General features: G+C 40.9%; 1 protein-coding gene across 9 annotated transcripts in view; it reads right to left on the bottom strand.

The window, feature by feature from the left end:
* SLC37A1 (solute carrier family 37 member 1) overlaps positions 1 to 25,659 on the bottom strand; it is a 39,554-nt gene extending 13,895 nt beyond the window's left edge. The window contains exons 1-13 of one of the 9 annotated variants that reach the window (XM_049835216.1): positions 25,537 to 25,659; positions 24,223 to 24,302; positions 21,851 to 21,982; positions 20,990 to 21,272; positions 19,169 to 19,250; positions 18,253 to 18,379; positions 16,302 to 16,380; positions 14,734 to 14,869; positions 13,139 to 13,215; positions 11,178 to 11,344; positions 10,416 to 10,453; positions 4,711 to 4,794; positions 927 to 1,058 (exon numbers count right to left, since the gene is read on the bottom strand). In XM_049835216.1, coding sequence (XP_049691173.1) covers positions 927 to 1,058; positions 4,711 to 4,794; positions 10,416 to 10,453; positions 11,178 to 11,344; positions 13,139 to 13,215; positions 14,734 to 14,869; positions 16,302 to 16,380; positions 18,253 to 18,379; positions 19,169 to 19,250; positions 20,990 to 21,045 — 978 coding nt within the window. In that variant the 5' untranslated portion in view covers positions 21,046 to 21,272; positions 21,851 to 21,982; positions 24,223 to 24,302; positions 25,537 to 25,659. Of the gene's footprint in view, positions 1 to 926; positions 1,059 to 4,710; positions 4,795 to 10,415; positions 10,454 to 11,177; positions 11,345 to 13,138; positions 13,216 to 14,733; positions 14,870 to 16,301; positions 16,381 to 18,252; positions 18,380 to 19,168; positions 19,251 to 20,989; positions 21,273 to 21,850; positions 21,983 to 23,577; positions 23,707 to 24,222; positions 24,303 to 25,536 lie in introns of those variants that run through there. The other 8 variants (XM_049835218.1, XM_049835221.1, XM_049835219.1 and 5 more) reach the window with 8 other exon arrangements.
* Positions 25,660 to 26,600: the final 941 nt, after the last annotated feature.

Genomic DNA, 26,600 nt, shown 5'->3' with positions numbered 1-26,600 from the left:
AGGCACAACACACATACACAGCTCACTCTGCTTCACATCCAGCTGTGACCCTTCCCAACAACAGGCAGGAAAATTACCACAGTGTTAGAGATTCCAGGTGGCAGCAGCAGCAGCAATTCTTCTACCCATTACTTCCACTTTGCCACAGGAAAAAACGGTTGAGACAGAGGACCAGACTGGGTAGGATGAGAAGATGCAGGAATACCGTGGTTTGGTGCGGGAGATTTCTGCCCCTACCTTTACACCTGGTCCAAATCAATTTGCATATAATTCTACTTGTGCAACCTACTAAAGCTGCTAGGCTTTAAGCCAAGAGGACAATCAGGGATGATAGTCCCTGACCTAAAGGAAACTTCCTTTCCTTTCACCAGCAGTCCGAACGTTTGGGCTGTCTGAAACTTCTCAATATAAACCATAAAAGAGATTTTAAAATTAAAGCTTTTAAAAACAATGTTGAGGAGTGTAAATGGGAAGCCATGGAAGGAAGTTCTGATGCAGAGAAGTGCTTATAGACTCAGCCTGCTATTCCATCCTTAACACCCATGTGTCATTAACTAAGACCAGTAAACTTTTACATTATAGGCTGTTCTAGTATTAGTTATAATGAGGTGAAAAAAACCCAAAACCAGTTTATATGGGTACTGGAGCCTAGATGCTTGTAGTTTCTAAGATACAACCAATATGCTTATGCCATCTGCTTACTGGGGAAGAGAGTACTCTTGAATAGAGTTTCACTCCTCTGAGGGGTAACACCTTGTCTTGTGTACCAGAATGTGATTTAGCCTATGTACACCAGAGCTGCCAATCAAAGCTTGTGATGCGAAGTTAATGTCATCTACCGCTCCCTCTAGAACTTCATGGAAATATGAATTCTGAGGCAAAACTTAATTCTTAGAGGAACAGGCCAGAACAGCGCATGTACTCACAGGTATTCGCAAGGCCCCAAGGAAGCTGATAGCTGATGTCCCATGTCTACCTTCCCCAGTGACCACAGCATTGGAGTTCAGTGACACACTGCAATTTTCACTGTCAATAAGCAAATGCTGCATCTCTGGATCCTGCAATTTTCCCCAGCAACACCACATGAAAAACAAACGAACAGTGCATCACAACATGTATCAAGCAATCAAATAATTCCAGAATATTTTTAAAAAAAATTTATCTGGTTTATAACAGAAAGTTACAGCTTTTATACAGAGTATATATAGAAAGTATAGAGTATATACAGAATATCAGGTGAAACAAGTCTGGTTGTTTATGTCAGAATGCATACACTCCATTATGGAATGAAGTTTCTGTTCTACTGTGGCACAATTTCACGTTGCAAAAAACACATTAGAGTACGGTTTAATGGAACAAAACAATTTCCAGTCTGCCCTTATTCCACTACACAAATGTGGTCTAATTAGGGCTGACAATCTACCAAGTACTACAACATATTTCTGCATAAAAGCATGAATTATCTTCCTTCTGTACAAATAGTAAGCACATTTTTCAGATTCTGTAAAATCATCTTATTCACTGATTTAAATACAGGCCATTTTTCCAACTGAATTACGGATACCAAGTGCTTTATGTTAAGCAATCACTTATTTTTTCACACCTGTTTCATTTGAGCATTGCAATCCACAAATTATAAAAGCCTGGAGTTTGCCAATATTACCTAAATTGTGAATTCCGAGTTCCTTTCTAGCACTAGGAAAGATTTTACTCTAATACTGGCTGCTAAGAATACTTGTGGAACAAGTTATCACTCAACAAGAACAAGCCATCCCAGTCTAGCCATGAGGATAACGTTATTTTTATCCATCCACCACACTGAAGTGAACTCTCAGAATAGAACTGGAAATTTACATCTTACAGCTGTACATAGAAAAAGAAATTTCGGGTATAAATAGTCCTCAGTACTTCTTTTCCAACTCAGAAGGAGAACGGGATATAGCTATCCTTACTTTCACCTGCTTGCTGAGAAGCTTACCTAGCTGAGTACTTCTACTAGCTATGGATGTATTCTACATACTGTCTTCTTTCTCTTAATTCTTGTGCATTTGAGTAAGGCCTTTGTGAAGAATTAAGCCTCAAATATATATTTGGCTGCAGGTTAGTAAGGATAAAACGGCAGGCTATTCCATTTCCAGCAGTTATTACAAAGATAAAAACTTTCTGATTAATATTTGGTAAGCTGATGGCGGAAGAAAGAAAAAAAAGTAACCAAGTGCTGGACAAATTCAATTCTGCTATTTTACACTCAGTGATTCTAAATAAATTCTGTTTTTAAATAACTTCTTTTAGGAGAAAACGCTAGGGAACCAACCAGGCACCTGAGCCCAGACACTTAGCATAATTTTAGAAGCTACCATGCAGCATCCAAAAATGTTTGTACAGGATTGGTAGATAGGATGTAAGATTTACAGGAGACCCTGCACCCTGATGAAGCATTAACTAGAAGACAGGAAAAACAGACCTCTGATGTGGCACTGTAAACCTATATTATGGCACATGAGTCACTCCATCATCATCGTAAGTATTTATCTTCTGAATTACTGGAGCAACTTCAAAACTTGGAACTATTTTAGCAGTAGCAATTCAAACCATCAGCTATTATACTTTTAAAAAAGAGAGAAAAAAAGAGGCGGGGTAAGAGCACGTAAGGGGAAAAGAACATGAAAAGAAAAAAAGAAAACAATTTAAGCAGTGAAGCTTCCCATTAGATTCAATGAAAGACACTTCTAGATAGTGTCTTCAAGTGACTATCTCTTGCACAATTTGCCCAGCAAACTTAACCAGGATTGGCTGAGGTAATGCTGCTCGTTTCTCAGACAGGTAGATCTAAGCCTATTTAAGAAGAGTGGGTTAATACTGGACTGGAAGTGACCAAAGTCCAAATAACTTATTTAGCAATTCATGCTGGAAACTTTTATCGACAATATGGAATTTTTATGCTGCACATAGCTAAATGATAAATCTCTGCTTGGCAGAGATAACACTGTTCAGTCTTGCCAGCTTGTCACGGAGTGCGACTAGGCATATAGCACACTCTTGATCTCTGGTGAAGGATTCATTATCCCTCAATTTTGTATAATTTTTAAGAGGCCAACCTGACATAAACAGTAAGGAACACACAGAGTTATTCAGGTCCTGCACCCAAAAACACATTCTGCTTTCCGTCACTGCACGTCCTGAATATTTGCTTTCTTTTTACAGTAATTGAAGAGGTCAATGAAAAAAATCAGTAAAAGCTGCCATTCCAGTGTGCTTGGAGGAGACCAGCTCATAAATGCAAAACATCTGTTGTTTGTACAGGGACAAAAGCTGACTGCGATAATCAGCTCACTATAACAGTAATACAACCCCTGTAAAAAGGAAAGGTCAGCTCTGCTTTGACAGAAAAAAGATTAGCTTCTCTCACTGGCAGAAAATCAGGGGGTCCCAAACAGTGACAAAACAGGATTTTTAATTTTTTATTAATCTCTTTCTAAACGTTGTTAGGACTCCATATTACGAACATATAACCCAGCTGGCAGGGTGGAGACAGCAGCGCAGGCAGGGAAGAATATCGACAGGATTGCCAGCAAGTGCCCTCATGCTTTGCTGTCTGTGTTGTCTCTCTGTCCTGCTCACAAGGGAGCACCAGTCCGTGTGAGAGGGGTACGACTTCCCTGCCCACGTGCTATGCAGACTCTTTGCACAGGCTGATAGTAGAGGCACTAGCAGAGTTGGAAGAGAAATCTTTGTCTACTAATTTGCTGACTATATTTTAGCTCTGTCTTCACAACTTGTCTAAAGACACCTGCTGATACTCTTACATCTTCTCCCCTTATCTTACAGCTGGTTGTGAAATAATATTGCCAAATGGTTTCTGGGCTAGAGACTGATCTTGGGCAGCTCAAAATGAACGCGAATAAACTCAGTACAGAGGGGGTTTAGGCTGGACTGATCAAAATTACGAGTAAAGCGTTTCCTTAGCAAAGATGTTCATCAACAGTGATTATTCTACCAGGTGAATGCTAATTATTGTTCTTTGGGCAAAGGATGAAAAGAACAGGAAGCTTCTATTTTCTTGTAAAAGTCTAAAAGAACCTAAAAAAAAAAGTTATCCTCTCAAGATGTGACGTGCCAAATGTACTGAATACAAATACAAAATTTCAAATGGAAATTTTCTGTTAATGTCCATCACAAGATAAAACATCTTTTTGCTCACAAATGGGCAAATCCACAATTCAGTTTCTAGTGAGAATTACCAGCACTTACGCTTAGAGATTTTAAGCAAGATTTCTGTGAATAATTGCTTATATTTAGAACTCTCCATTCTCCATGTATAGTCTTGTAAGTATATACATCTATTACATTATAAAGGGAGAAAAGTAAGACTGCAAGGACAGGACAAACACAGTATAAGTAGTTTAAAGATTTCAAATGGTCTATCTTTAAAATATTTTGCAGTGCATTACTTTTGCTGAAATTGTATGAAGATCACAAGGTAAGACCAACTGAGTAAGCACGGTACCTTATTCAGCTCAGTCTGCAGTATCCTAGAAAACACTTAGTTTCCTCATCTGAAGTTACATTTATTTGCATACAAAGGTGGAAGTAGATTTCAGCATCATAAAAGGAAGAGCAATCTTTACCAATAGTAAATCTACTGTATATATTCCATGTGAGCTTTAAGAAGTCTTCTATACTATTTTACAACAATACGTTGTATTTTACCTGAGGTTTGTTGGTTTCCTTAGCATTTAAGATTGGCATCTGGACTCTGAATCGAGATGTGCCATTCAGGAAGGTTTTAGAACTCTGTAAACAAAACAAAAAATTCCCATACTTTCATTGCTTGTTTTTTAAAGGATTACATTAGTGTTAATCAAGTCTCTGCAACAAAAGTCTTCATGCATTGTAACATAAACACAACCCCAAATGGAGCATCTTTAATGACTTTGTATTTTGGGGTTTTAAAATTCTTATGCAGACCTATGGCAATGTACACAAAATGCAATCACAATTTTACTCGAAGGCTAACTTCATACTGTTTTTATATAGAAGCAGCAGACTGAATTCAGAGCACAGTTGTACAATTCTTAACATCTTTAGCCGCTTTTTCCTCTACTGAACTTTCATTGACATTGCAAACTTTTTTTTTTCTCCTAAGCAGAAGATCCTAGTAACAACTACAGAAGTTGATTTGCTTCAGTAAAACCTTGATTCTTCATTTCCCTATCCCTTTAAGATGAAAGTTTATCCCTTTAGCTTATGCTTACTATATTCTTCTAACCTAGAAATGGACTGTGCTTTTATGGGCAGGAGGGTTAATGAAGAGTCTGAGCACCTCCAGCATGCCCAGTACAGAAATTGAAGCAACAAGCTATATTTTAGGCTCGAGATGGACTTGCTTTTTATACTTACTTATTAACAAGTGCCTTACTGTATCAGTTCACACCAAAATTGCATTCATTGGAAAACATCATTCTGAGAGCCTTGGTCTAAAAAGATTTACCAGGGATGTTAAGATTCATGTGCCTAATTAAACATACAGCTTCAAAGTAGGTTTGCAGTCAGGTAGGGACAACCTACCTAAGACCACAAGGGGCACTGTGCATTCCTCAGGGATGAGATGTTTAAGTGTCTAATCACACTCTGGATGCCACATTAAAAAAAATAAAATAAAACAAAAAACCCCAAACCCTGCCCCAAATAAACCTCCCCAAACCCACCATCACAAATAAAAAGAATGCTCATCCTTACTGAACATTTTAATTCAAAATGAATCACTAGGTAATTCTTCCCAACAAAACCACAAGGATATGTATTGCAGTATTCTTTAGACAAACTGCCATTCATCAACCAAATCTTTCTAAGGCGGTGAAAAACTTCAGAAGATAAGCTAAAGTATTTCTGCTGCTTAATGCAGAGCTGAGGCACAAGCAGTCTTGGGCATGCATTCCCTAAAATAAACAAACAACACTCAAACCCCCAGGGTCTGATAAAACAGATTTTTTAAATTTTATCTTACAGAAAATTAGGCTCTTGTCAAAAAAGTGATTTACAGTAACCTCTGGGGAAAAAAATCCATTATCTAGAGACAAGTCATCTACATCTTTATTCAGCAGCTCAGCAGAGAAAAAATGAAAGACTTTTTCATTTGACTGTCAAAAATAAGATCTACTGTGGTAAGGAGGAAATGTCTGGGGAAAAGTACTAGACTGAGAGGCTGCACATTTAATACTTAGACTTCTTTCTCCTTCAGAAGATAAAAATTGCAGCCTAGTATCTTTTTAAAGCACAAGCACTTTGCCACAGGAGTTTGAGAGCCAAGTTTCCTGGAAATGCAAAGTCAGGTTAAAGAAAGTTCCTAGAACATAAAGACAGGTCTGTATGAACATGTTGCAACTAACATGTTTACCTATGGAAAAAAAAAAAAAAAAAAAAAGGTACAGGGAGAGAAGATGAGAAGCAGTAAAAACAGTTCTAAATCATCACATTTCACAAATGCTGTTAAATCTACTCTTTAACTTTCGTTATGAAAGTGCACCAATTCTTAACTAAGCACACTGACTTCTCACTTGCATTTGTCCTAAGTACAGCCTTTTGGAAACTCATAGTTTAAGCCTCCAATGCTAGCATTTAAAAGCACTTTATTGTACTCAAATATATGTCTTGAAACAAATTTCAGATTCATAAATCAGAGCCAAGGTGAATACAAGCAAATGAAGCAAGAATTGGTGAATAAAGAATAAGAACCATGCATTCAAGGCTCTGTGCCTGGCTCCCCACCTGTGCTTCTGGACAGCTTAATGAAATCAGATTACTAACCACTACAAACTCTGTAGAAATGCTGGGCTCACAATCACGCTGCAAATAAACAGTAGACCAAACTCACCCAAGATAGTGATACCAGGGATGAATCTGATCTATAAGTCTACCCTAAGTCCTTCCCTCATGTTGAGCATTTATTTTAGTTGTACTTAAATTTAACTGGCCTCATTCTTCCACAATGATGTTCAGCTTTTGGCACCAGCTGGCAGAGCTGCCTGCACCAAACCAAGACATCTGTCCAAAGTGACCTACTATAGCCTTATGAGCAAAGCAAGTGTGTATTTTCTTTAACGTCTTAGAAAAACATTTCTAACTATTTGCAAAAATACACAGGTTGTTCAGGTTGCCACTGAAATGACTGAGCAAAAAAGGACAGCTAGCATTTTATGCCTGCTAGCAAGTGCTACCCCTTGTACAACACGGCTGAATTTTTTTGTTCCCAGTAATAACACAGTCTATTTTACCACATGAACCTTCCTTCAATTAGCAATCAGTTTTCTTTACAGTCATTGTCATTACCACATCTGCACTTGTAGGTCTTCTTGAACTTCTATTGTTACCTTATTAATTTCCTTAACTTCTAAAACCACCCTCCCTGCAGTGAAGAGAAGCTGTGAGCCCTATTCACTAAGGATTTAGAATCCATTGTACTTTGCAGACCACACAGGTCTGAAGAGAGGTATTTGAGCAATTCAGATAGCATACAGCTTCCCAAGACAACAGCAAATCTTTATCTGAGAAGCATCCAAGGCAGGTGGGGAAGCACTTTTATAAACCTCTTACAAGATGTGAATATGTGGAATAGGGAAGGAAGAAGTGATGCCTTTTGTTCTGGAGAGCAAGGTTTCCAGGGAAACAGAAGGTCAAATTCATCCCTACACAATGAGACTGTGCCTGCAGCGGTGATCTTGCTGGTACCCTAGAGAAGATTAGGTCAAATGCTAGCCCTTTTCTGGGACTGAGGCAAAGCGTGGTGAATGGAAGGGGAAAAAAGCTCCTAAAATAATAAATTTCTGTTTAAAATATCACGGCAAGTAGACATTGAATGTCAAATTTTTCCATACCAGCTCCTTGAGACATATGAGCAACATCCTGTGCAGAACTCTTTAGCTATACTTTCCAGAAGTGTATTTGAAACAAACAACAAACATTTACTTCCATGAAGCTTAACAGCAAATGCTGTCAACATTATGCTCTAGGTATTATAAACAGCAGCTGAAATGTTCACGGGAGCATTTCTGAACTACATAAAAACTAAGGAAAAAAATGCCTCCTGTTAGGAGTCTCTAAGAGTCACTTAAAATATTCTCGTATTTGGCAGAAGTTACCTTTAAGAAATGAAAGCGAATTAAATGAAAAATACAGAGCGCATTGTGAGCACACCTTATCTCACAGTAACAAACTAAGAATAGGAGTTCCACAGACTGTTAGAAGTATTCAGAAGCTTTATCAGGAGTACTTCATATGAGGAGAAAAAAAACCCCATGAATTGGTAAAGAAGAGAAAACACAGACTAGAAAAGTTGCCTTCAGTCACTATTCAAGAAGAGGAGACGATTTAAAATGTAAAAGGCCATCTATCTGAAACTACTGGGGGAGGTGATAAAAAAACAGCAATCATCCCTGTACAATCTACCTGCGATACTTGGAACTAAAAGGTATAGTTCACATATACCTACATGTGACGACAATCTCGCTGTATAACCCCTTAGCACTGGAAAACATATGTGGGATTCCCTTGGGACCTTCCCTCCAACACTCTCCCCAAGAGCCCTGATTTGCCCTCACACAGGGGAAACCTTAAGACCTTCTTTGCCAGTCTCCCCCTACTATTCTTTCAAAGAGCTAGTTGAAAATGTGGCAGACCTGATTGCCCACAGGTCCCTGGGAGCCAAAGGAGAAAGAGCCTGGAGAACACGCTGCTGTAGGTTTTGGTCTTATGGAACATGAAACAGAGATGACCCTGCAAACACACTCTTAAACAAAACTGGGCTACAAATGACATTCTGTTATGGGACATTATATACTGCTGGTCTTCCTAATGCTCTCTTTCTTGTTCCCTTTCCTTGCTTTTTATTTTTCTCTTGTTCTATTTGGATTGCCTCCCTCCTCTTGCGTCACAGCTACACGAGGCAAGAAAGGAATTATCTTCTCACGTAGTGGCTAAAGCTTTCTAAGGCACTTCTTTTCTACATTGACATGGCTTTCTACATTACTTAAATTTGAGTACATAAAATGTCTTACAAACTTTTGTTTCAAAGCACTGGACAAACATCTCTGTACCAGAGCTTAACCACTTCCAACCTACTTTCAAAATAGTATTTGAACAACCTTATACTAATACTTAAAGAGAAAGCTTTCCTTTAAGAAACAATTGATAACGTTATGAGTTTTGCTGCCACAATGGCACAAGGAAGTATACATGCAACGTTCAGCAACCCAAAGAAAGCTTAGACATTTGCACACACACGCTTCGATCATGCTTCAACAAGGCCTTAAGTGGTCAATCTCTGATGCTGGATTTTCAAACTCTTGTGTCAAGAAAGTCACATTTTCCCTTGTGATCCAGACAGTAGGTATGATAGTATATTTTCAGCTTAGTGAAGTTCCTTACCTTGCCAAAATTTAAGCCCTTGAAGTATAAGCTCTCATACAATAGCAAGATCCACTGCCTTGATGCCAGTAAAACACGATCAACGCATTCTAAAAACACACTGTATATTTAAAAATAAAAAAAAAATCATCTATCTATAAACAGCATCTCCATCCTTGAGGATTTAAAAATCTGGCAGGCAAGCCCTAAGCAATTTGATCCTATGTCAAATTTAGACCTACTATGAGCAGAGGGTAGGACCATACAATGTCCAGAGGTCCCATCCCTTCCAACCTAAATTATTCTGTGATGCCACAAAAAGTAAACCATTCATTTGTCATGCAACCCATACCACTAAGCACAGATTATTTCTCTCTCCTTTTCACAGCTCTTCATTAATGTCAGTTTTGGTTAAATAAAGGCCATATTGTATCATGACAAAACTCACTGTCACAGACTGACTGACTGATCCACTCTCTTCACCTCAGCCTCCTATCCATCTCTTGCTTCCTCTTTTCCCTAGCCACGTGCTCCTACTGTACTTCCCTCTATCCAAGGGAACATTCCACCTTCCATCCTCAGGCCCATAGATGCATGGCTCATTGACACTATGTCAGCAAAAGGGCTGTTTGCTCTTTCTGCAATGCCTAAGCAAGGAAGGCAAAAGCAGGAGATAGGTCAAAATGCTCTGAAGATGCCCAGGAAGATTGGAGGAAAGTAAGAAAGTTCATCAAAAAAAGATGAACAGTTTTTACTTGGTTTACTGTAGTAAGATCATCTATTCCAAACTTTAGTTAAAATAAACTAATTCACCTCCTGATTCACATTACTTTGATTGAAAGTAAGCTACTGGTTTACCAGTGAAGCACAGAAGACCAATCATTCCCTCAAGTACAGGGTCAGTTATAACAGCCTGGCACAAAAGGGCCACGCAGATTATCTGATTTCCAGAACTATCATAATAAACATGTATTAGGAGGCAAAAAATCAAAACACAAAAAGCATTCACTTACACTGGATGGTGTGCAGGAGCAACTTATATCTTTAGGATCTGAAATACAATACCATGCATAGTTAGCAGTGAAAACAAGCATAATGAATATCTCAGAACACTTACCAGTAGTGTAATTTACCAACAATAAACCAACAGCACAGGTAACACAGAAGTAGTCCTGGTAGAAATGTGTAACTGTAGCTTTAGAGAAAAAGGAAAGGGTGCTCCACGGTACCTTTCCCATCCTATGACGACACTGAGTGCTATTCTGGCAGTCCAGCTCATTACAGCATTCTAGTTATATCTGCAGAACTTTTTACTTCCTGAGATAGGACAGTAACAGTAAAATAAGCATTCATACTAATATCTCTGAGTCTATGTAGGGATAAGATGGGGCAAAGCTTTTTAATTTCTAATTTAAAGTGACAAAACTTGCTCTATCAGCTGACTTCTGTATTTCATAGCACAGAATATGGATGGCATGAGTTGAATGGTAGCACAGAATATACATTGCAGCCAGGTGGGACATTCTGCTATGATACACTTGAACAGGCAAGTGTACTGAATTCTGAAATGTTACTCTCTCGGGTATACCGGAGTCTGAGTATACAAACTCTTTAGATGTACACAGGTTCTTCTCCATCTAGTGTTCTAGGAAGAAGTTCTTTAAATATTGGCATAGCTTGAGGAATATACTTTGCACTGGGACATTTAGCTTAAACAGCTGGTGTTCTTCACCCTTAATGAGCCCTCCATAATTCTGTCCCATTAAAGCACTTACGTTCAATAAGAAACAGGAAACAAACAATCCCCATCACAGCGATAATAACACCAGGCATCACGAAGGAGAGACCCCAGCATGTTGACACCCAATAAGCAGCAATTAAAGATCCCAAGATATTTCCCACTGAAGTGTGTGAATTCCAGATTCCCATGATCAAACCTCTCCTGTATTTTAAAAAAAAAAAACAACAAACACAAACATTTCTTATTATTCCAACAATAAGCATTACTATCTTGAGAAAAGGGTATCAAAAATGACTGTTCATCTGTGGGGTTAGTGAAATATTTGCAATTCTATTGTTCTTTAAAGGACTGCTTCTCTATGCTACAGTCTTTCATCTGGCAATTTCAAGGCACCTAAATACTAACAGAAGTGTTCTAAATACTTCTCTGTGCACGACAGAACTCATCCTTGCATTTAAAGGCACCACTAGGGCTTGCATATTTCTGGATAAGAGTTTCTCTGATAAAAACAAATATGCAGATGTTGTGTAGCATGGGCACACCAAGTCTGATGCTTCTGGGAATGAAAGTCCTCCTGCAAACACACTGCACTGATAATCTGATGCTTTCAGGGTATGTTAGACTTATCATGCAGAAGAAAACAATCTGTACAGGATAGGTAGAGCAAATTCAGTATTTTCTGATCATATTCTGGACTTGCTAGGCACTCATAGAAGATAACATCTGCACAGGGTCGGCTAACAGACACATCAAACTGCTTTCTGCCTGGGAATCCCAGATTAGAGCTGCTGTAGAATAGCTTCAGCTGAGCTAATGTAAACCAAAAAAATCCTACTGAAGTCACGACAGTTAACAGGTTTTTTCCCCCTTGTAAGTCATGGGAAAACTGCCTTGCCCTAAGCAGCAGTTTACCTGGAGCAACCTAATTTGAACTAAACCTAATCTTTTCCTTTGGCTGAATACAAGATCTAAGAGGTCTGCTCATGTTTCACGAATTTGTAGCAAAATGAAAACAAGAACCAGATCACTGACATTCAAGCAAGAGCCCTATCCACCAGTCCGCTATGCAGCCTCCTAAAAGTAAAGGCTGTTGCTTTTGCACAAAGCAAAATCTTGTTTTGCACAGACTCGCCAATACATACAGTATTGCATGACAGTTATCGTTCCCTGCATTTTGTAACATTCACCAAAAAGGCTGCAGGGACTATGGAAAACTAGTTTGAGCCTACATCTTCTTAACTATCTTGTGATTTTATATAAAAAGCATACACTTTATTTTCATATGTCCTTCTCTTGAACCAATGGACAATAACATTCATTCAATGGTACGTAACTACAATGGATGGCACTGAAGTAGCATTAGTATATGCTACATGCATCAACCAGTATCAGAGCCAATGGATTTAGCATGCAGCTCTTGCAAAATTTATGGAAAACTCCTGTGTGGTATGACAAAATAAACATTATGAGCAATCTATATGCAGGATTAAGAAAAAAAAAAAGATGACTTAAGGAAAGTGACAAAAAGAAAGGTTAAACCAGTTGCCATACCTATTTTCTTTTTTTAATTAAATTTTGGAGTTTCTGAAAGTGTGTTGGAGAAAAAGGTACTTTTAGAGTTACACCCTGACAACTGCTTTGAAACCCAAATGAAAACACGGGAAACTCCACATTAAAATGGCATAATAACAGTCTTTATTAAAAATGGTTTTAGACTGTTAATATTTGCAAGAATTATTCTTAATTCAATTCTGAAATATTTCACCTGAAAAATTAAACATCAGACTAAAGAGCTACCACAAAACACTGTTTTGACATGAGGGAGTGTATGTCAAACTAATCAGCATAACAAAGGAAACTCCTCTCAAAGATCTACCTGCTTGTTTCATCCCAAAAAACACTGAATCAAAAGAAAGATATTTAAATTTTCTATAATATTACAGCCCGGAATGTATTGATTTTTACCTCCAAAACTTTGGATTACATATTATTTACCTTCCTTTTCCAAACCAGTTGCCAATACATGTAACGACACTTGGCCAGCCCGTAGTTTGCACCAACCCATTAGCTATCTGAAAGTATATAAAAATAATAATAAATAAACATACCCTATAATAAGTCAGGTTCCTACACAATTCCTGCTGAGTGCTGCATTGGGAAAAGGAAGCCTACACAAATGCTTTGAATTTAGAAATTTAGTGGAGGGTTTTGAAAGCATTCTTTCCCAAGAATAAACAAGTTACAATGTTTTGCAGAGATTCTTCCCTCTACCTACATCTCTCCAACTGTTTTATGATTTAAAACACAGAAGATTGTAATTCAATCACATGCTTACCAAAAACCACGTTGCACTGAACTGAACAGAGAAACAAATTCCTCACACTAACGGCAACATAATACTTATCTCAATTTGAACATATGGCAAAGCATGTTTGCAATCAAACAAGGCAGAAAAAAAGAAAACTTTAGGGAAGACTGGGTAACCTTGAACATTAACTTTAAAATTCTTAACAGACACCTGTAAATAAACTGAGAAACTTACTATATTGAGGCTGATGTAAGAACTAGTTCATCCCCCCTGTTGCACAGATCATAACCCTAACTGAACTCCTAAAAAAACTCCCTATCTAGAATTACACATTAACACAAAGATCACAATACAATAATTCACATGTACAACGAGCATTTGAACATGCAACAAAACAACCTCACTCTACCCAACAAAAACCAATTAGGCTGGTGGTGCAAGACCACCCCTTGGTCTTACAGGATTCACTGACCACCTCAGGCAGTGCAGCATTGGTAGAGACAGTCAGATTAACCCTAAAGGAGCCAGCTCCTGTCTTGGAAACCACATAAGCCAAGAGCGCTGGGGCAGTGACATGGGTAAACGGATGACTTGGTGAAATGGTTATAAAAGCTTGCAGTACCCAAGTTAGTATTGCTGCATGCCATGTTGCACAATGCCATGCAAACGTGCCAGCGGTGAAAGTGCTACTGCAGTAGCACCAAGAAAGCAGCAGGGCAAGGTGCAGACCTGTCCAAAATGACTCAGAAGTGCTAACCATATCCTGGTCCTGATCTAAATTCCATTTTAGGTTGATGGTAAATATTCTCATGATGCCTGATTAGATCTACAAGTGCTCTGAAAAATCCCACACAATGGATCTTGTTACAGAAGCTGCCTGTTCTCAGCCACACCAATGTGGGAGACTGTTTATCATTAGCAGTATAAACGTAACTTTCCTGCAGAGAAAGCCAGGATACATCACTCAGGTCTTGGCAGACTGACAAAAGTAAATACATTTGTTCTAGAACTCTCCCACTCTTAAGTTTGCTACGATTTGATCACTGACTTGACACAGACTGAAACACTTTGTTTTCAAAGATTTCTTCCACTAAAAAAACATTTTTCAAAAATAAAACCTGGGGCTACCCACTATCATTTCTGCCTGTCATCAACAACAACGTATGCCAGCATTTACATCCTCTCATCCAACCACTAATCATTGTTTGCAACTGAAAAAAATCCAATACGACATTAAACAGCACCATGGAAACTCAGAGTATGTAAATAACATCATGCCTACCTGGGCCATTATGTAAAACCACAGATTATGTATATTATAGAAATAACCCAATCCAAACATTGCAGTGAAGAGCCCGCTAGCAAGCATCCCGACTGTCAGGTAGTACCGGATAGGTAGCCGTTCTCCTATTATTCCACTTGGAATGTAGAAGGAAATAAAAAGAAAGGCAATAGTTAAAAATTAGATCATGCCCCAAGCCTTCACAAATAAAGAATATTTTGTGTTGTTCAATTCTGGTTGAGGAGAAACTTTACTGGTAACTGCTGTTTTCCTTCACAGCAGCAAATGAGCAATGTTTAGCACTTGATAGAAAAAAACAACAAACATTTCATGCTCACTAATTGCCAAGTGCTGACATCTGCACAACCATCTTTCAGGGAAATACTCACCTGGAACACACTGGAAGTCATTTACTTATGGAGTCATTTTCCAAATGACCTGTAAAGCAGGACATGACTCTGGCCATTTAAAGTGAGATTTGTCTCCCTTGCTAACGATTCAAGTTATGAAGGTTCAGGTTTTAGTCAATAAAGAGAAGCATCTCCAAACAGCAGCTAATATTGGACATTTTAAGATAGATTCGGCATTATTTGTTAGGAGGTGTCTGCTTCTGTCCTTTGACTATAGAGAAAGCCAGGACAATCAGTTTAGTCTACATGTGCAAGCTGGAGACTGATAAAGTTTACGGACATATATTCCAGCATATTGTCGTGGTTTAACCTCAGCCAGCAACTAAACACCATGCAGCCGCTCACTCTCTCCCGCCATCCAGCGGGATGGGGGAGAAAATTGGGAAAAGAAGTAAAACTCGTGGGTTAAGAATGGTTTAATAGAACAGAAGAAACTAATAATGATAATGATAACACTAATAAAATGACAGTAATAACAGTAGTAATAAAAGGATTGGAATGTACAAATGATGCGCAGGGCAATTGCTCACCACCCGCCGACCGACACCCAGCCAGTCCCTGAGTGGCGATCCCCCGCCCCCACTCCCCCCAGTTCCTATACTGGATGCGACATCCCATGGTATGGAATACCCCGTCAGCCACTTTGGGTCAGGTGCCCTGGCTGTGTCCTGTGCCAGCTTCTTGTGCCCCTCCAGCTTTCTCGCTGGCTGGGCATGAGAAGCTGAAAAATCCTTGACTTTAGACTAAACACTACTTAGCAACAACTGAAAACATCAGTGTTATCAACATTCTTCACATACTGAACTCAAAACACAGCACTGTACCAGCTACTAGGAAGACAGTTAACGCTATCCCAGCTGAAACCAGGACACATATATTCCTTCATATTCCATATGAAGGCAAGACAGGCTAGACTGCAAGTCAGAAAACATTCCTGCACAAGGCAGTCAGGATGGGTGCAAGTAAGAAGCTTTCTATATACCAACAGGTATGACACCACCAAGGACTCAGGATGATGTGTTTTTTTCACTCAGCAACCAAGTTCTCACTCTCTTCACCAGAAACTTTACAGTAGGAAAGGGCAATATCTCAGAAGTAGTACAGCCTCATAAATTAACACAAAGTGATAAAGCAGGTTTCCAAGAAAAGGAGGTTTACCTTAAATACATTCCAATTGCATATGCACACAGAAATGAGTAATCCAGTGCTCCCAGTAACTGTTTGTAGTTGTTCTTATCTAAGAATAATTTTCAAAACAAATTATCAGTTTTAATGTATTAATAACTTCCCAACCATTTTTACATATTACAAGAAAAATGTTAATGAATGTGCACTGACATTTGATTTTCAATAGGCACGTTTAGACTTAAGCATGCACTTTGCAAAACTTTTTGTTTAACAAAAAAAACCCCAAACCTCTACAGCTGACCCTTTTGCCTGTAACATATTAGGAAAATATTGGTAGGCCCATTCTTAATTTCACCTTATTCAAAACAGCATTTTGGAAAAGAAAAAAACATCAGTTATTAACAAGGTGCCCTTTTCTTATACGTCCTTAGGCAAAAGAAAACCCAAACCTTAACAGACTTTATTAAAGTGGAAAGATGTGTTGCAAATGTGTGAGGTCCTAACAGTCAAAATGGATAAAAAAAACCACCATCATATAGGCATTTAAGGAATCAGCTTAATATATATTTTTTAAATGGTTAAAGCCTTTTCATTTCATTTTCCAACTACTCATAAGGCACAGAGATAGAAGTTTAGTTCAAAAAAACCCCAGGGTTCTGCTCTGTACAGCAAATGACCATAATCACAACTAAATGGGACTTGCAGGCAGGATGGAGGGAGCAGGAGGGACTCCACCCAGACTGAAACACCAAGTCTAGTCTCAAGAGACCTGAGCTCATACCAAGAAAGACACTTTGTGTATTTGCAAGGAGCCACAATTCCCATTGACTTTGCAAATAAAGTCACAGTTATTAAAGCATTCCTTCTTTCAGTGTTACTCCCAGCTTGCCAGCTATGTTGCCTGAAAAACAGAGCTGAAAGAACAAGTCTAGAGTGCCATCCCAAGGGGGTAGCTTTGCAATAACCTGTGTGTTCATGGAAAAAGGAGGACACTGGAGCTCAGAAGTCTCCATTAAGAAAGCTAACTAGTGTTTTAGACAAGTAAACTCAGTCTCCCCTTGGTCCAGGGACAAGAAAGAGCAACCAAGTTTAACTGCATCCCAATACATTTGGAAAGTTGTGGGACTAAATAAAATCAGTAGACCGATTACCTTGCAGCAGGCAGTTAATACAGAGAATTTTGTCCACAGAAAACCCAGAGCTCAGATCTTTATTTATCTTTGAAGAGAGTAGGACTTTTTTTTAATTGCTAATTAAAGAATAATTAGGATAGAGGGATAGATAGACTGGACTAGCACATTGACAGAATGGACCATACTTCACAGATGTTCTTTTCTTGTTAGTGATAAAAGTGTCAAGGAATGATTCAAAATCTCTATTAAATTCAAATTTAATTGTAAGTAGGCAAATTTTTTTTTCTATTTAAGTGAAAGGCCAGGTTCATAAGCTATTCAGTACGTTGTCAACTCTATTCTACAACAAAGTGCCCCATTTTTCTCCATTAAAATGGGGAGAAAAATATTCTTTCTGGCAGATAAGGACTCTGAAAAGTTCCAATTTAGATAAACACAACGGAATTTCATTTAAATGATTGCTGGACCTTGAATTAAAACAGCAGAAAATTATAATGATTTATTTTATTCTTCACTCTTTTTTCCTTAATAGACATTCTAAAGACAAATCCCATTTTCTGACTGAAAACTGATCTACTGAAACCATCTCATAGCTATAACAGGTAAAATAATGTCAGTTGTTTAAGTGACTTTAAGTAGGAAAGACATAAGTCACAACTTAACTTTCTTTGGAAAAATCAATCAGAACATGGAAAACACAACACCCCTCCCATACACATCTCCTGAATCCCTCCACTCATGAAGAAGCAGCAGCAAGAGGCAAATAATCTAATTATGAATATCATGTCATTATTATGAAAGAAAAAAAAAAAAAACAAAACCAAACAAAAAAAACCCCCAACCCTTACCAAATGGCTCCCAACCGCACTGAGATACATTAGATGGCTTTTTGACAGGCTGAATCTGGGCAGCATATTCTTTGTAGGAGTTGACTTCAACTTCATGTGAAGCACTGCAATGCTTATGCAGCTCTCCCTGATACAGAAAGGAAATGTGAAAATGGAAAATGCACTTGTGACTGTTAATACCCACACAGCAACAAATTTAACAATTCTAGCTCTACATGAACCTGTGTCAAACCCAATGAAATCAGTAAAATTGTTAGCTAGGTGAAAAATTTGCTAGGTGAAGCCACTATTATACGCTACAGTGAACTGGTGTTCCTCATACTGCAGAATTTCAAAATTGCTCACTAACATAAAGTTGCTTTGCCCCTTGTTGCTCATCAGTTATATAAAATACAGCCCTGGGGGGATTTGATCTGTGTTTGGCAAGCTATAAAGACCACAGATTAAACTAACAAACCTAGAATTAGATAATATTTTGCCACCAGCTTCACTAGGAACAGAGTCCCAAGCGTACAGAAAACTATAACTATATGTTCAACAGTCTTGTAAATGCCAGTTGAATTTTGTCATGTTAGACTCATCAGTAATAAGCAACTTTTCTCAAACATTTGAACATAAACTTGTAAACTCTTAACTATCTATAAATGGATTAATTCACATGAATTAGGTGTAGGCATAGCTGTTTCAAGTCTTAAAACCAAAGATTAGACGTATACACAATATTCTAGGTGTGGTTTCACTAACGTTTATCAAGTAAATGTCACTGCATACTAGCTTTATTAGTTTTTCATCTTTTAAACCATTCCAAGTTAAAGTTTAACACTGCCTTTCACAAAAGGAAATACTGAAAAAGACTACTACTTCCGCGTTTGACGGGAGTAGAAGGATGTTTAATCAAGGACACAATCTTGCTTACCTTAACTATACTAATAGGTTTCCTTGATAAATGGAAGCTGGCATACAACAAGAAAGTGAGAGAAAAAATGAAGGCTCTGTACCTACAACATAAAAAAAAAAAAAAAGAGTATTTGAAAATTATTGTTTTCAGATTTACTTTTAGCCAGGAGTTACATAAAAATATTACACAAGTCACTGGTAATCTTGGAATAGTGAAAGACAACTATTTTCATGTTCTCCAATAGCCTGAAAAAGCATCCTAGCAATTACACTGCTTTACAACATCTGCTCTAATCTGGCTTTGGGAGGGAGCTTGGTAGCACACGGGTAGAGGCAGGACAACATGGCAGTGCTCTGGAGTCTGCAGAGCTGATTTGCCTTGTTTATAACCTTCCTTTGGGGGCTGTTATAAGGCAGTTCAACATTAAATGTACTAATAATCAGATTTCACATTTCACTCTATCTTCTGGTTTTCTGGTACAATTAGGACATAAATGATGGCTCCGTGAATTGTCAGTTTGGCTACTGTGGGTTATTACTTCTTTCTTTCCTTACTGCTTTTAGGATTTTGCTTTACTTTGGCCTTCCTCTGGAACAACAGAAATCAGCCATTTCTAGAGATGGATGGGGGGACTGACACTGACTGTGTATACCGTCAGCAGGAGCGCATGAACATAATTAACCAGCTTTGGGACTGGGAAGGAATTTTCCCTTGTACCTCACCTCACTGGCATCCTTGGGCCTTTCTCTGCAGTTCATCTGAATGAAAAGGGTATCTCAAACTCCCGGTCACTACAAGCATTACAGAAAGATAACAATCTGATCTATTCTATTCTCTACCTTCAGCAGTTTCGGTTGTTTAAGAAGAATGTTTTGTGGATTGGTGCTTTTAACAATACACAGAGATCTGAGCGTATCTACTGGCTCATTCTAGCCTTGATCTTGAAATTAACATCTGTAAATAATAGTACATATATATGTACAAAGACCTGATATCACACAGCCTACTATGGTCCCTAATTTTTAATTAATGTTTCAAAAATCATTTTATGCCTCAAACTTCTACATAACAAGGGTGTTGTTTTATGGATCTGGCATATTCACAGAGACATCAAAAAAACTAGTGAGTTATCCCACAAGTTGAGTTATTCACCTCCATAACTGAAAACATCCTCACAAATGATAAAACTGAAATGACTTTGTCCTTGCTGCTCTACTAGAGAAACCATGTGATAAAAGTTGCTCAAATGGGAAGCACTTGGTCTTTCATTTGGTATTTTTTTGTTATGCACACATGATTGACTCAGTATTCTCTCAGAAAGCACAAGAACTGATACCATCCAACTTGCAGGATTAGTTTTCCTAAAGCAAAGAGGTTTTGGTTTTGTTTTGGGTTTTTTGGTTGGTTTGGGGGGGGTGTTGATTTTTTTTTTTTAATATTACAGTAGCAAAAACTAAAACTGTAATCCTACAAGTCTATATTACACATCAAATTATGGGGGAGAAAATACACTTCTTCATAAGAAAAGAAAGCTAACCTCAAGCACCTGTCCCACCTAAGAGTTTGAAAATAAAAATCTGAAATTTATCCCTTCAAATACATACCTTGCAAAGAAAAGGACAAAAGGCTTTATTCTCTAGCACACTAGACTAGTAAGGGTCTTGTCTGGGTTCCCCCAACACAGTATCTCACTTTTAAATGTCAGCATTATTTATTATACAACTGACTATATTTTCTTGCTGTATATATTAAGCAATGAAAAAGCAGAAACAGAGCAAGGCAACAGTATGAAACTCGTGTTGTCCAAAACAAAGATCACCAGCATACTTCAAGACTTACCACTGATCTCGTGAAAATGAAGTGATGAAGCGAATCCCAGGAGGAAGCTGAGCCATCTACTCTATAGCTGGTATCAAATTTTATGTGACACACTTATGTACTTGTGGCAACGTTATCTGTTCTTCAGAATACAATAACAAAGATCCTCCCAAAGCCGTGCGATAGTAGGCTGTTAACAAACGTGGAAGATACACTGCTGAGTTGATCTCCCCGTAGGTTTTTCTTCTTGTACGTTCAGTCACGACGTGGCAAATTCTTCACTCTGCCTTTGTTAATTGCTGATCTTCAAATAAGAGAAGCTGATAAGTAAATATTCTTATCGAGTTATTGTAACGTTTTCTAATCATAACATTTGAATCAGCAATTATTTATTTCAGAGACAAGTAATTACCATAACTAACCTCCTAGACATCAAAAATGTAATGGAGAATTTTAAGTCAATATAAATCACAGCCTTTTCTGAATTTTATCATGTATAACCTATTTTGAAGAAGTCAGCATAGTATAAAGCAGTGGGGACACAAAGGAAAGATGCACTTAGAACATGATCCAAAGCCAGCTGATGTCAAAAAGCTCTGCTTTTGTCCCAGAAAGACTACAAATAGGCAATTCCCCATCTTACAAAGATCTATTTTAACACATCAGAAAAATTCACGAGGTTGAAATTTGTTCAAAAATGACTGTAGTGTTTTCAGCACAGAATAGAGACTCCTCCAGCTTGAGAGTGGGTGCTGCTGAACAATGCTGCCAGCAAGACTTGACCAGCACTCCCTCTTCCAATTTCCCTGTCCCAGTATCAGTGCTGCACAGAGCACCATATTGTCAGAAAACTTGGAAAAGAAAAAAAAAAAGTTTTTTCACCACTTGAGTTTCCTATGCCAGCTCAACCAGCACAATGGAGAAGGCAGGCTCACGTGCGTATGTGCCATACAGGGAGGACTGAGACTGTGGCAGCATCAATCCAGTTTCGTTTAAAATCTTGTAGAGCTCCTCCTGTTTATTCAAATAAACTAAAAAAGCCCCTCAACAGGAAAAGATGCACAGCACCCTCTATTACAGGTACGGCAACAGGAACTAGCTGCACTGTTATTTCACAGCAAATCTGAGCCAACTGTTGAGTAAGATGACAAAAGGCAATGTAGGCAAAAGCTGTCACTGCAACTCATACATACAAACAGAGCCTCCCTGTGTGCTAACAGCAGAGCCACCCCAGCAGGATGCCAAATAACACACCAGGGTCTGCAGCATAACCCCCACCCTCCCAGTATCCCAGCTAGCGGGTTTAACTGCCACACTCCTGATGGGAAGCTGGTAGGATACAGGACAAGCTCTCCTAGTAAACAATGGGAGGTGAGCTAAAGCAAAATCTCCTTTGAAGAAAACACACTTCCCAAGACCGAGGGTTTTTATTAACCTGGGAATTTTAGAGGCTGCCACAGGGCAGGCAAAGGTGTGAGACCCTCTCCTCTCATCTTTATTGCCCCATCTTTCTACACAAATTAAAACTACTCCTCCTCAGCCAGCTGAATGACACCACCAAACAGTATTTGCTGTGTCAAAGCTGGCAACTTGAAAGCTTCACTATCCACATAGGCTTTTTCCCCAGGAATGGAGGAAAACTACCACCTCTTCACATAACAGAGCATCCCACCAAAAGATCAAGGGTCTGCTCCTTTATGCTAACACATTTTTGTCATACCTCTATTTTTTCAACAGTGTCCTGGGTCAGCCTGACACATCCCTCCCCTAAAAGTGAATTGACTTGCTAATCTCGTTTGGCATGTTCCATCTCCTCCCCCTGCCCCTGAATCAGATAACTGGTTGTGCAATTAATCAGCAAATGCCACAATCATTCCCACCCAAAAAGAGTTTCCTACCTCCTCTCTGAGGTTGCAGAGGTTAGGGAAAGTGCAACCCTACACCCTCCTCCCCTCTCCCACCCCCAGCTGCAGGTCCCTGCCTCCCTCTGTGTCACACCTTGCAGTCATACAGCCATGGTTCAGGTGGCTGATCCACCAGAAAACCTGTCCTAAAAAACAGCTGATCCAATAGAGAATATTAACTCGCTGCTATGTAGGATGAATCCAAAGCAGCAGGAGAATAAAGACAGGGACTAAATGTAGGAGTGCCACTTACAGTCACAGCTAGCTAGTTAGGTCAGCTGAACTCTTAATTTCAAACCAACAACAGCTTGTCAGTAATTTCAGGTTTGGTTGAAGTGTGCTGTGGATAGCTCCAGTGGGAGAAGAAAGGTAAAGATGAAAAAAAGGTGGGCACAAACAGCCCAGAGTAGGAGTGAATTTTTCTCCCAGCAGGAACAGATCTATTTCAGGGTGATCCTAAACCCTATTTCCCCTCTCTCACAGTTATCCCAAACACAAAAACTATTAAGTGAGGTGACAGAAAATATCTACTGGGAAAAAACTGAGATGCCAGCAAAGAACAAAAATCTGAGTTCATAAACCTCTTTAAACAGTTCCCTTAAAATATAATGGAACAAGGCAATTGTCATCATAGAAAAGTAATTGTTTAACAGGTTACTATTTAACAGCTTCAGTGTAAGCAGAAAAAGACTTCACACATCTTACAAAAGGTTCCGATGCTAAGCGGTCACACAAGGTTGCACATCTGTGCACCTGCTGCCCAGATCATTCTCACACCACCTCCTAACACTGTATCCTTGCCGTAAATCCAAAGTCACAAGGCCCTAGCAAAGACGACTGGACAATCAGTACCATTTAGAGAATTGCACTGTAACTCTATTTGACAGGGGTTGGTTTCATTTTATCTACTGCAGGCAGAGACACCTGAGCTCTCATTTACTCGTCAACAGCTTATCTCTGTCCCCATATACCTGTAAGTTCCTCTGACATTCATGTGCTTTTAATAAACAAATAAAACTTCCTCCACAAAAGCAAAGAAACTTGGGGCAATAAAACTTGTGATAACAGGTTATAAAGATCACATCCTGCTGTAGGTGAAACCAGCTTTTAAAACCAAGCTATTCTTCAGAAATTACATTAACAGGCTACAACACATAACTGGTGGTTTACTAATACATCCTTTATATTTCTGTTTTACTAATGAAGCCCAAGGACAAACTCCAACTCAATCACTCGAACTGGTTTTATGTTCTTTCATTTTCAGCAACTATTTTACCCGACAGCAAAAACAAATACTTTCACTTCCTCCTTGTTGTACTGCAATGTATGAAGCAGTACTCTGGTACTTACTTTGAATCCATATTCACCTTCCAAACTTTGTATTGCTTCTTCAGCCTTCCCGCCGCACTGGCTGAAACATAGCTCCCTCCCTGTGTCAGGAAAATACAGTCATTCGTGACTGGCCTTTACCACTGCAAATACTGCAAACCTTGGCTCAGCTGTGCGGCACGCTGGAGACACAGAGTGAAGCTCCTGCCTGGCCCCTGCCCCGTTACGCACAGTTCCCCTGGAGGGCAGACATTAATTCTGTGTATGTAGAGACACATTAATTCTGTGTATGTAGAGACAGCGGGTAATGCAAGTCCTCATCAGGGTGTCCTTAAGCACTCAAAAGGCCTGTAGACGCATGCAAATCAAATGCATATTGTGCTTAATACCCAGCAGCTCTGCACCTGAGCCATGAACTGCCAAATCTATCAGCTTTGGACCCTAAACGGCCGTATTCCTTCCATTTAATAAGAAAGCAGAAAACAGTTAGTCCTGGCTTAACGGCAGGCGACAAGAGTCCTTGTGAATAGAGTGAATCCACACCTGCGCCCCGGGACCCAGCATTACCCACGGCACCGCACCACACGGGATGACCCACTGGAAGCCAGGGCAGCCACCCAGCCTCCCTAAACGCCGAGCCCAGGCCAAGGACAGCACACCCTCACCCTGCGGGGCCCGGCCAGGAGCTGAGCGAGGAGAAGGTGCCCAGCACATAAGTCTCCCTTGGCGGGCCTTCCCCAGCGGTACGAGGGGCTGTGGCCTCCAGGAGCAGCCCACCCGGCTCGCACCCCACGGGGAGGCTTCAGGCCGTTCAATGCCAGCCGAGGGCTGGTCTCTGCCCCTGGGTTACAACTGCTCAGCGGGCTCCCGCCTGCAGCCGGGCAGCCTTAAGGGGCAACACGCCTACGGCTACTCCCGCCGCTGACAACGAATCCTGGGGGTGCCCCCAAAACAACCCTCCCCGGGTCCGAGGCCTGACCCAAGCCCGTCAAGAAACGGAAGGGGGAAGCCAAGACAAAGGGGGAGAGGAAAGAAAGCGGAGAGCCGGGGGGGGGGGGGGCGGTGGCCGGGAAGGTGAACGCCTGAGTCCCGGCAGCACCGCAGCCGCCTTCCCAACGCCTACCAGCGGAGAGCCGCCGGCGCCGCCACCGCGCCCGGGTCAGCCCCCGCCCGGCCGCCGCCGCTCCCGAGCAGCCCCGCGGGGGAAGGGGCCGCCACCGCCGCACAGGCGGGAACCGGCGGCGACGCCCCCGCTCCGCCCCCGCCGCGGGAACGGCAGGTGCACGGCGGCGGCCCCCCTGCCCCCCTCCCTCCGCGCCCGCCCGCCAAGCCTACCGGCTGCCGCTGCTCTCGCCCTCCCGCCGCCGGTAGCTTCCTTCTTCCTGCCTGGCCTGCGCCGAGCCGAGCGGCCGGGCGCGGCTGCGGATCGCCAGCCGGCCGCGGGAGCTGCGCGGCGGGACCGGTCTGCCTGGGCCCCTCCCCGACACGGAGGAGGAGGAGGGCGCCCCGCGGCGGCGGGGCGGGCCGCGCCACGGCCGGGCTCCGCGCGGCTCGGCTGGGCTCGGCGGGCAGCCGGGCACCCCCGCTGGGGCGGACCGGACCGGGCCGGGCCGCGGCGGGTGGCAGGAGTCGCGCCGTGGGTAGATCCGTGCCGGCAGCGCGCCCCGCGGAGGCTCCGGGCCGCCACTGTAGCGGTCGGCGAAGCCTCTGCGAGGGGGAAGCGGTGCCCCCGGCCCGGCCTCCCGCGCCGGCCGCGGATTCCCGGGCCTCGCCGCCGCGGGGCTGAGGGGGCTGCGGCGGCGGCTCCTCGGCGGGGCCCCGGCCCGCCGGGGAGAGAAAAGCCGCTCCTTGAGCCCGTGCTGCCCGCCGTCCCCCGCGGCCCACCTGTCACCCCGGCCGCCAAACCACAAACGTTCAGAAGTCACCCAGCAGGTCATCAGAAAACTGAGGGAAAAATTCGGTGGTGCTTCTTTAAAAAAGATATCATACATTTATTTTATTTGACTTCTGGTTTCCTGATCCTGCAGTGCGTTTTCATTTTCAGCAACCATGCGTATTTCAAAGCTTAGTTATTTAGATAAACATGTACTTCCAGGTGCAGGTCTGTTGATTTATCGTGACCACCTCACCAGTGCGGGTAACCCTAATGCTGTTTATTTCCAAAACTGAATAAGTGCTAACAGTTACCTTGTGCAGGTTTTAATTTATCTGTATAACCATTTGTCCCCTGTAGAGCATCGCCTGCCTGGCACGAGCAACCCACTTAAGGCACTCAATAAAATGTTCGGTTTTATTTTGTCTCTTCCCTCTCATCTTGCACTACCTACGCTGGTAACACCAATAAAAGAAACTCTGACTCCCAATGCGATCTTACTTAAGCCCCACATTTCAAACGCACA

The sequence above is a fragment of the Accipiter gentilis genome, chromosome 32, assembly GCF_929443795.1.
Source record: "Accipiter gentilis chromosome 32, bAccGen1.1, whole genome shotgun sequence".
In the NCBI taxonomy this organism is placed as follows: Eukaryota; Metazoa; Chordata; class Aves; order Accipitriformes; family Accipitridae; genus Astur; species Astur gentilis.
The sequence above is the reverse complement of the archived record's forward strand: the minus strand, read 5'-3'. Positions and strand labels throughout refer to the sequence as shown.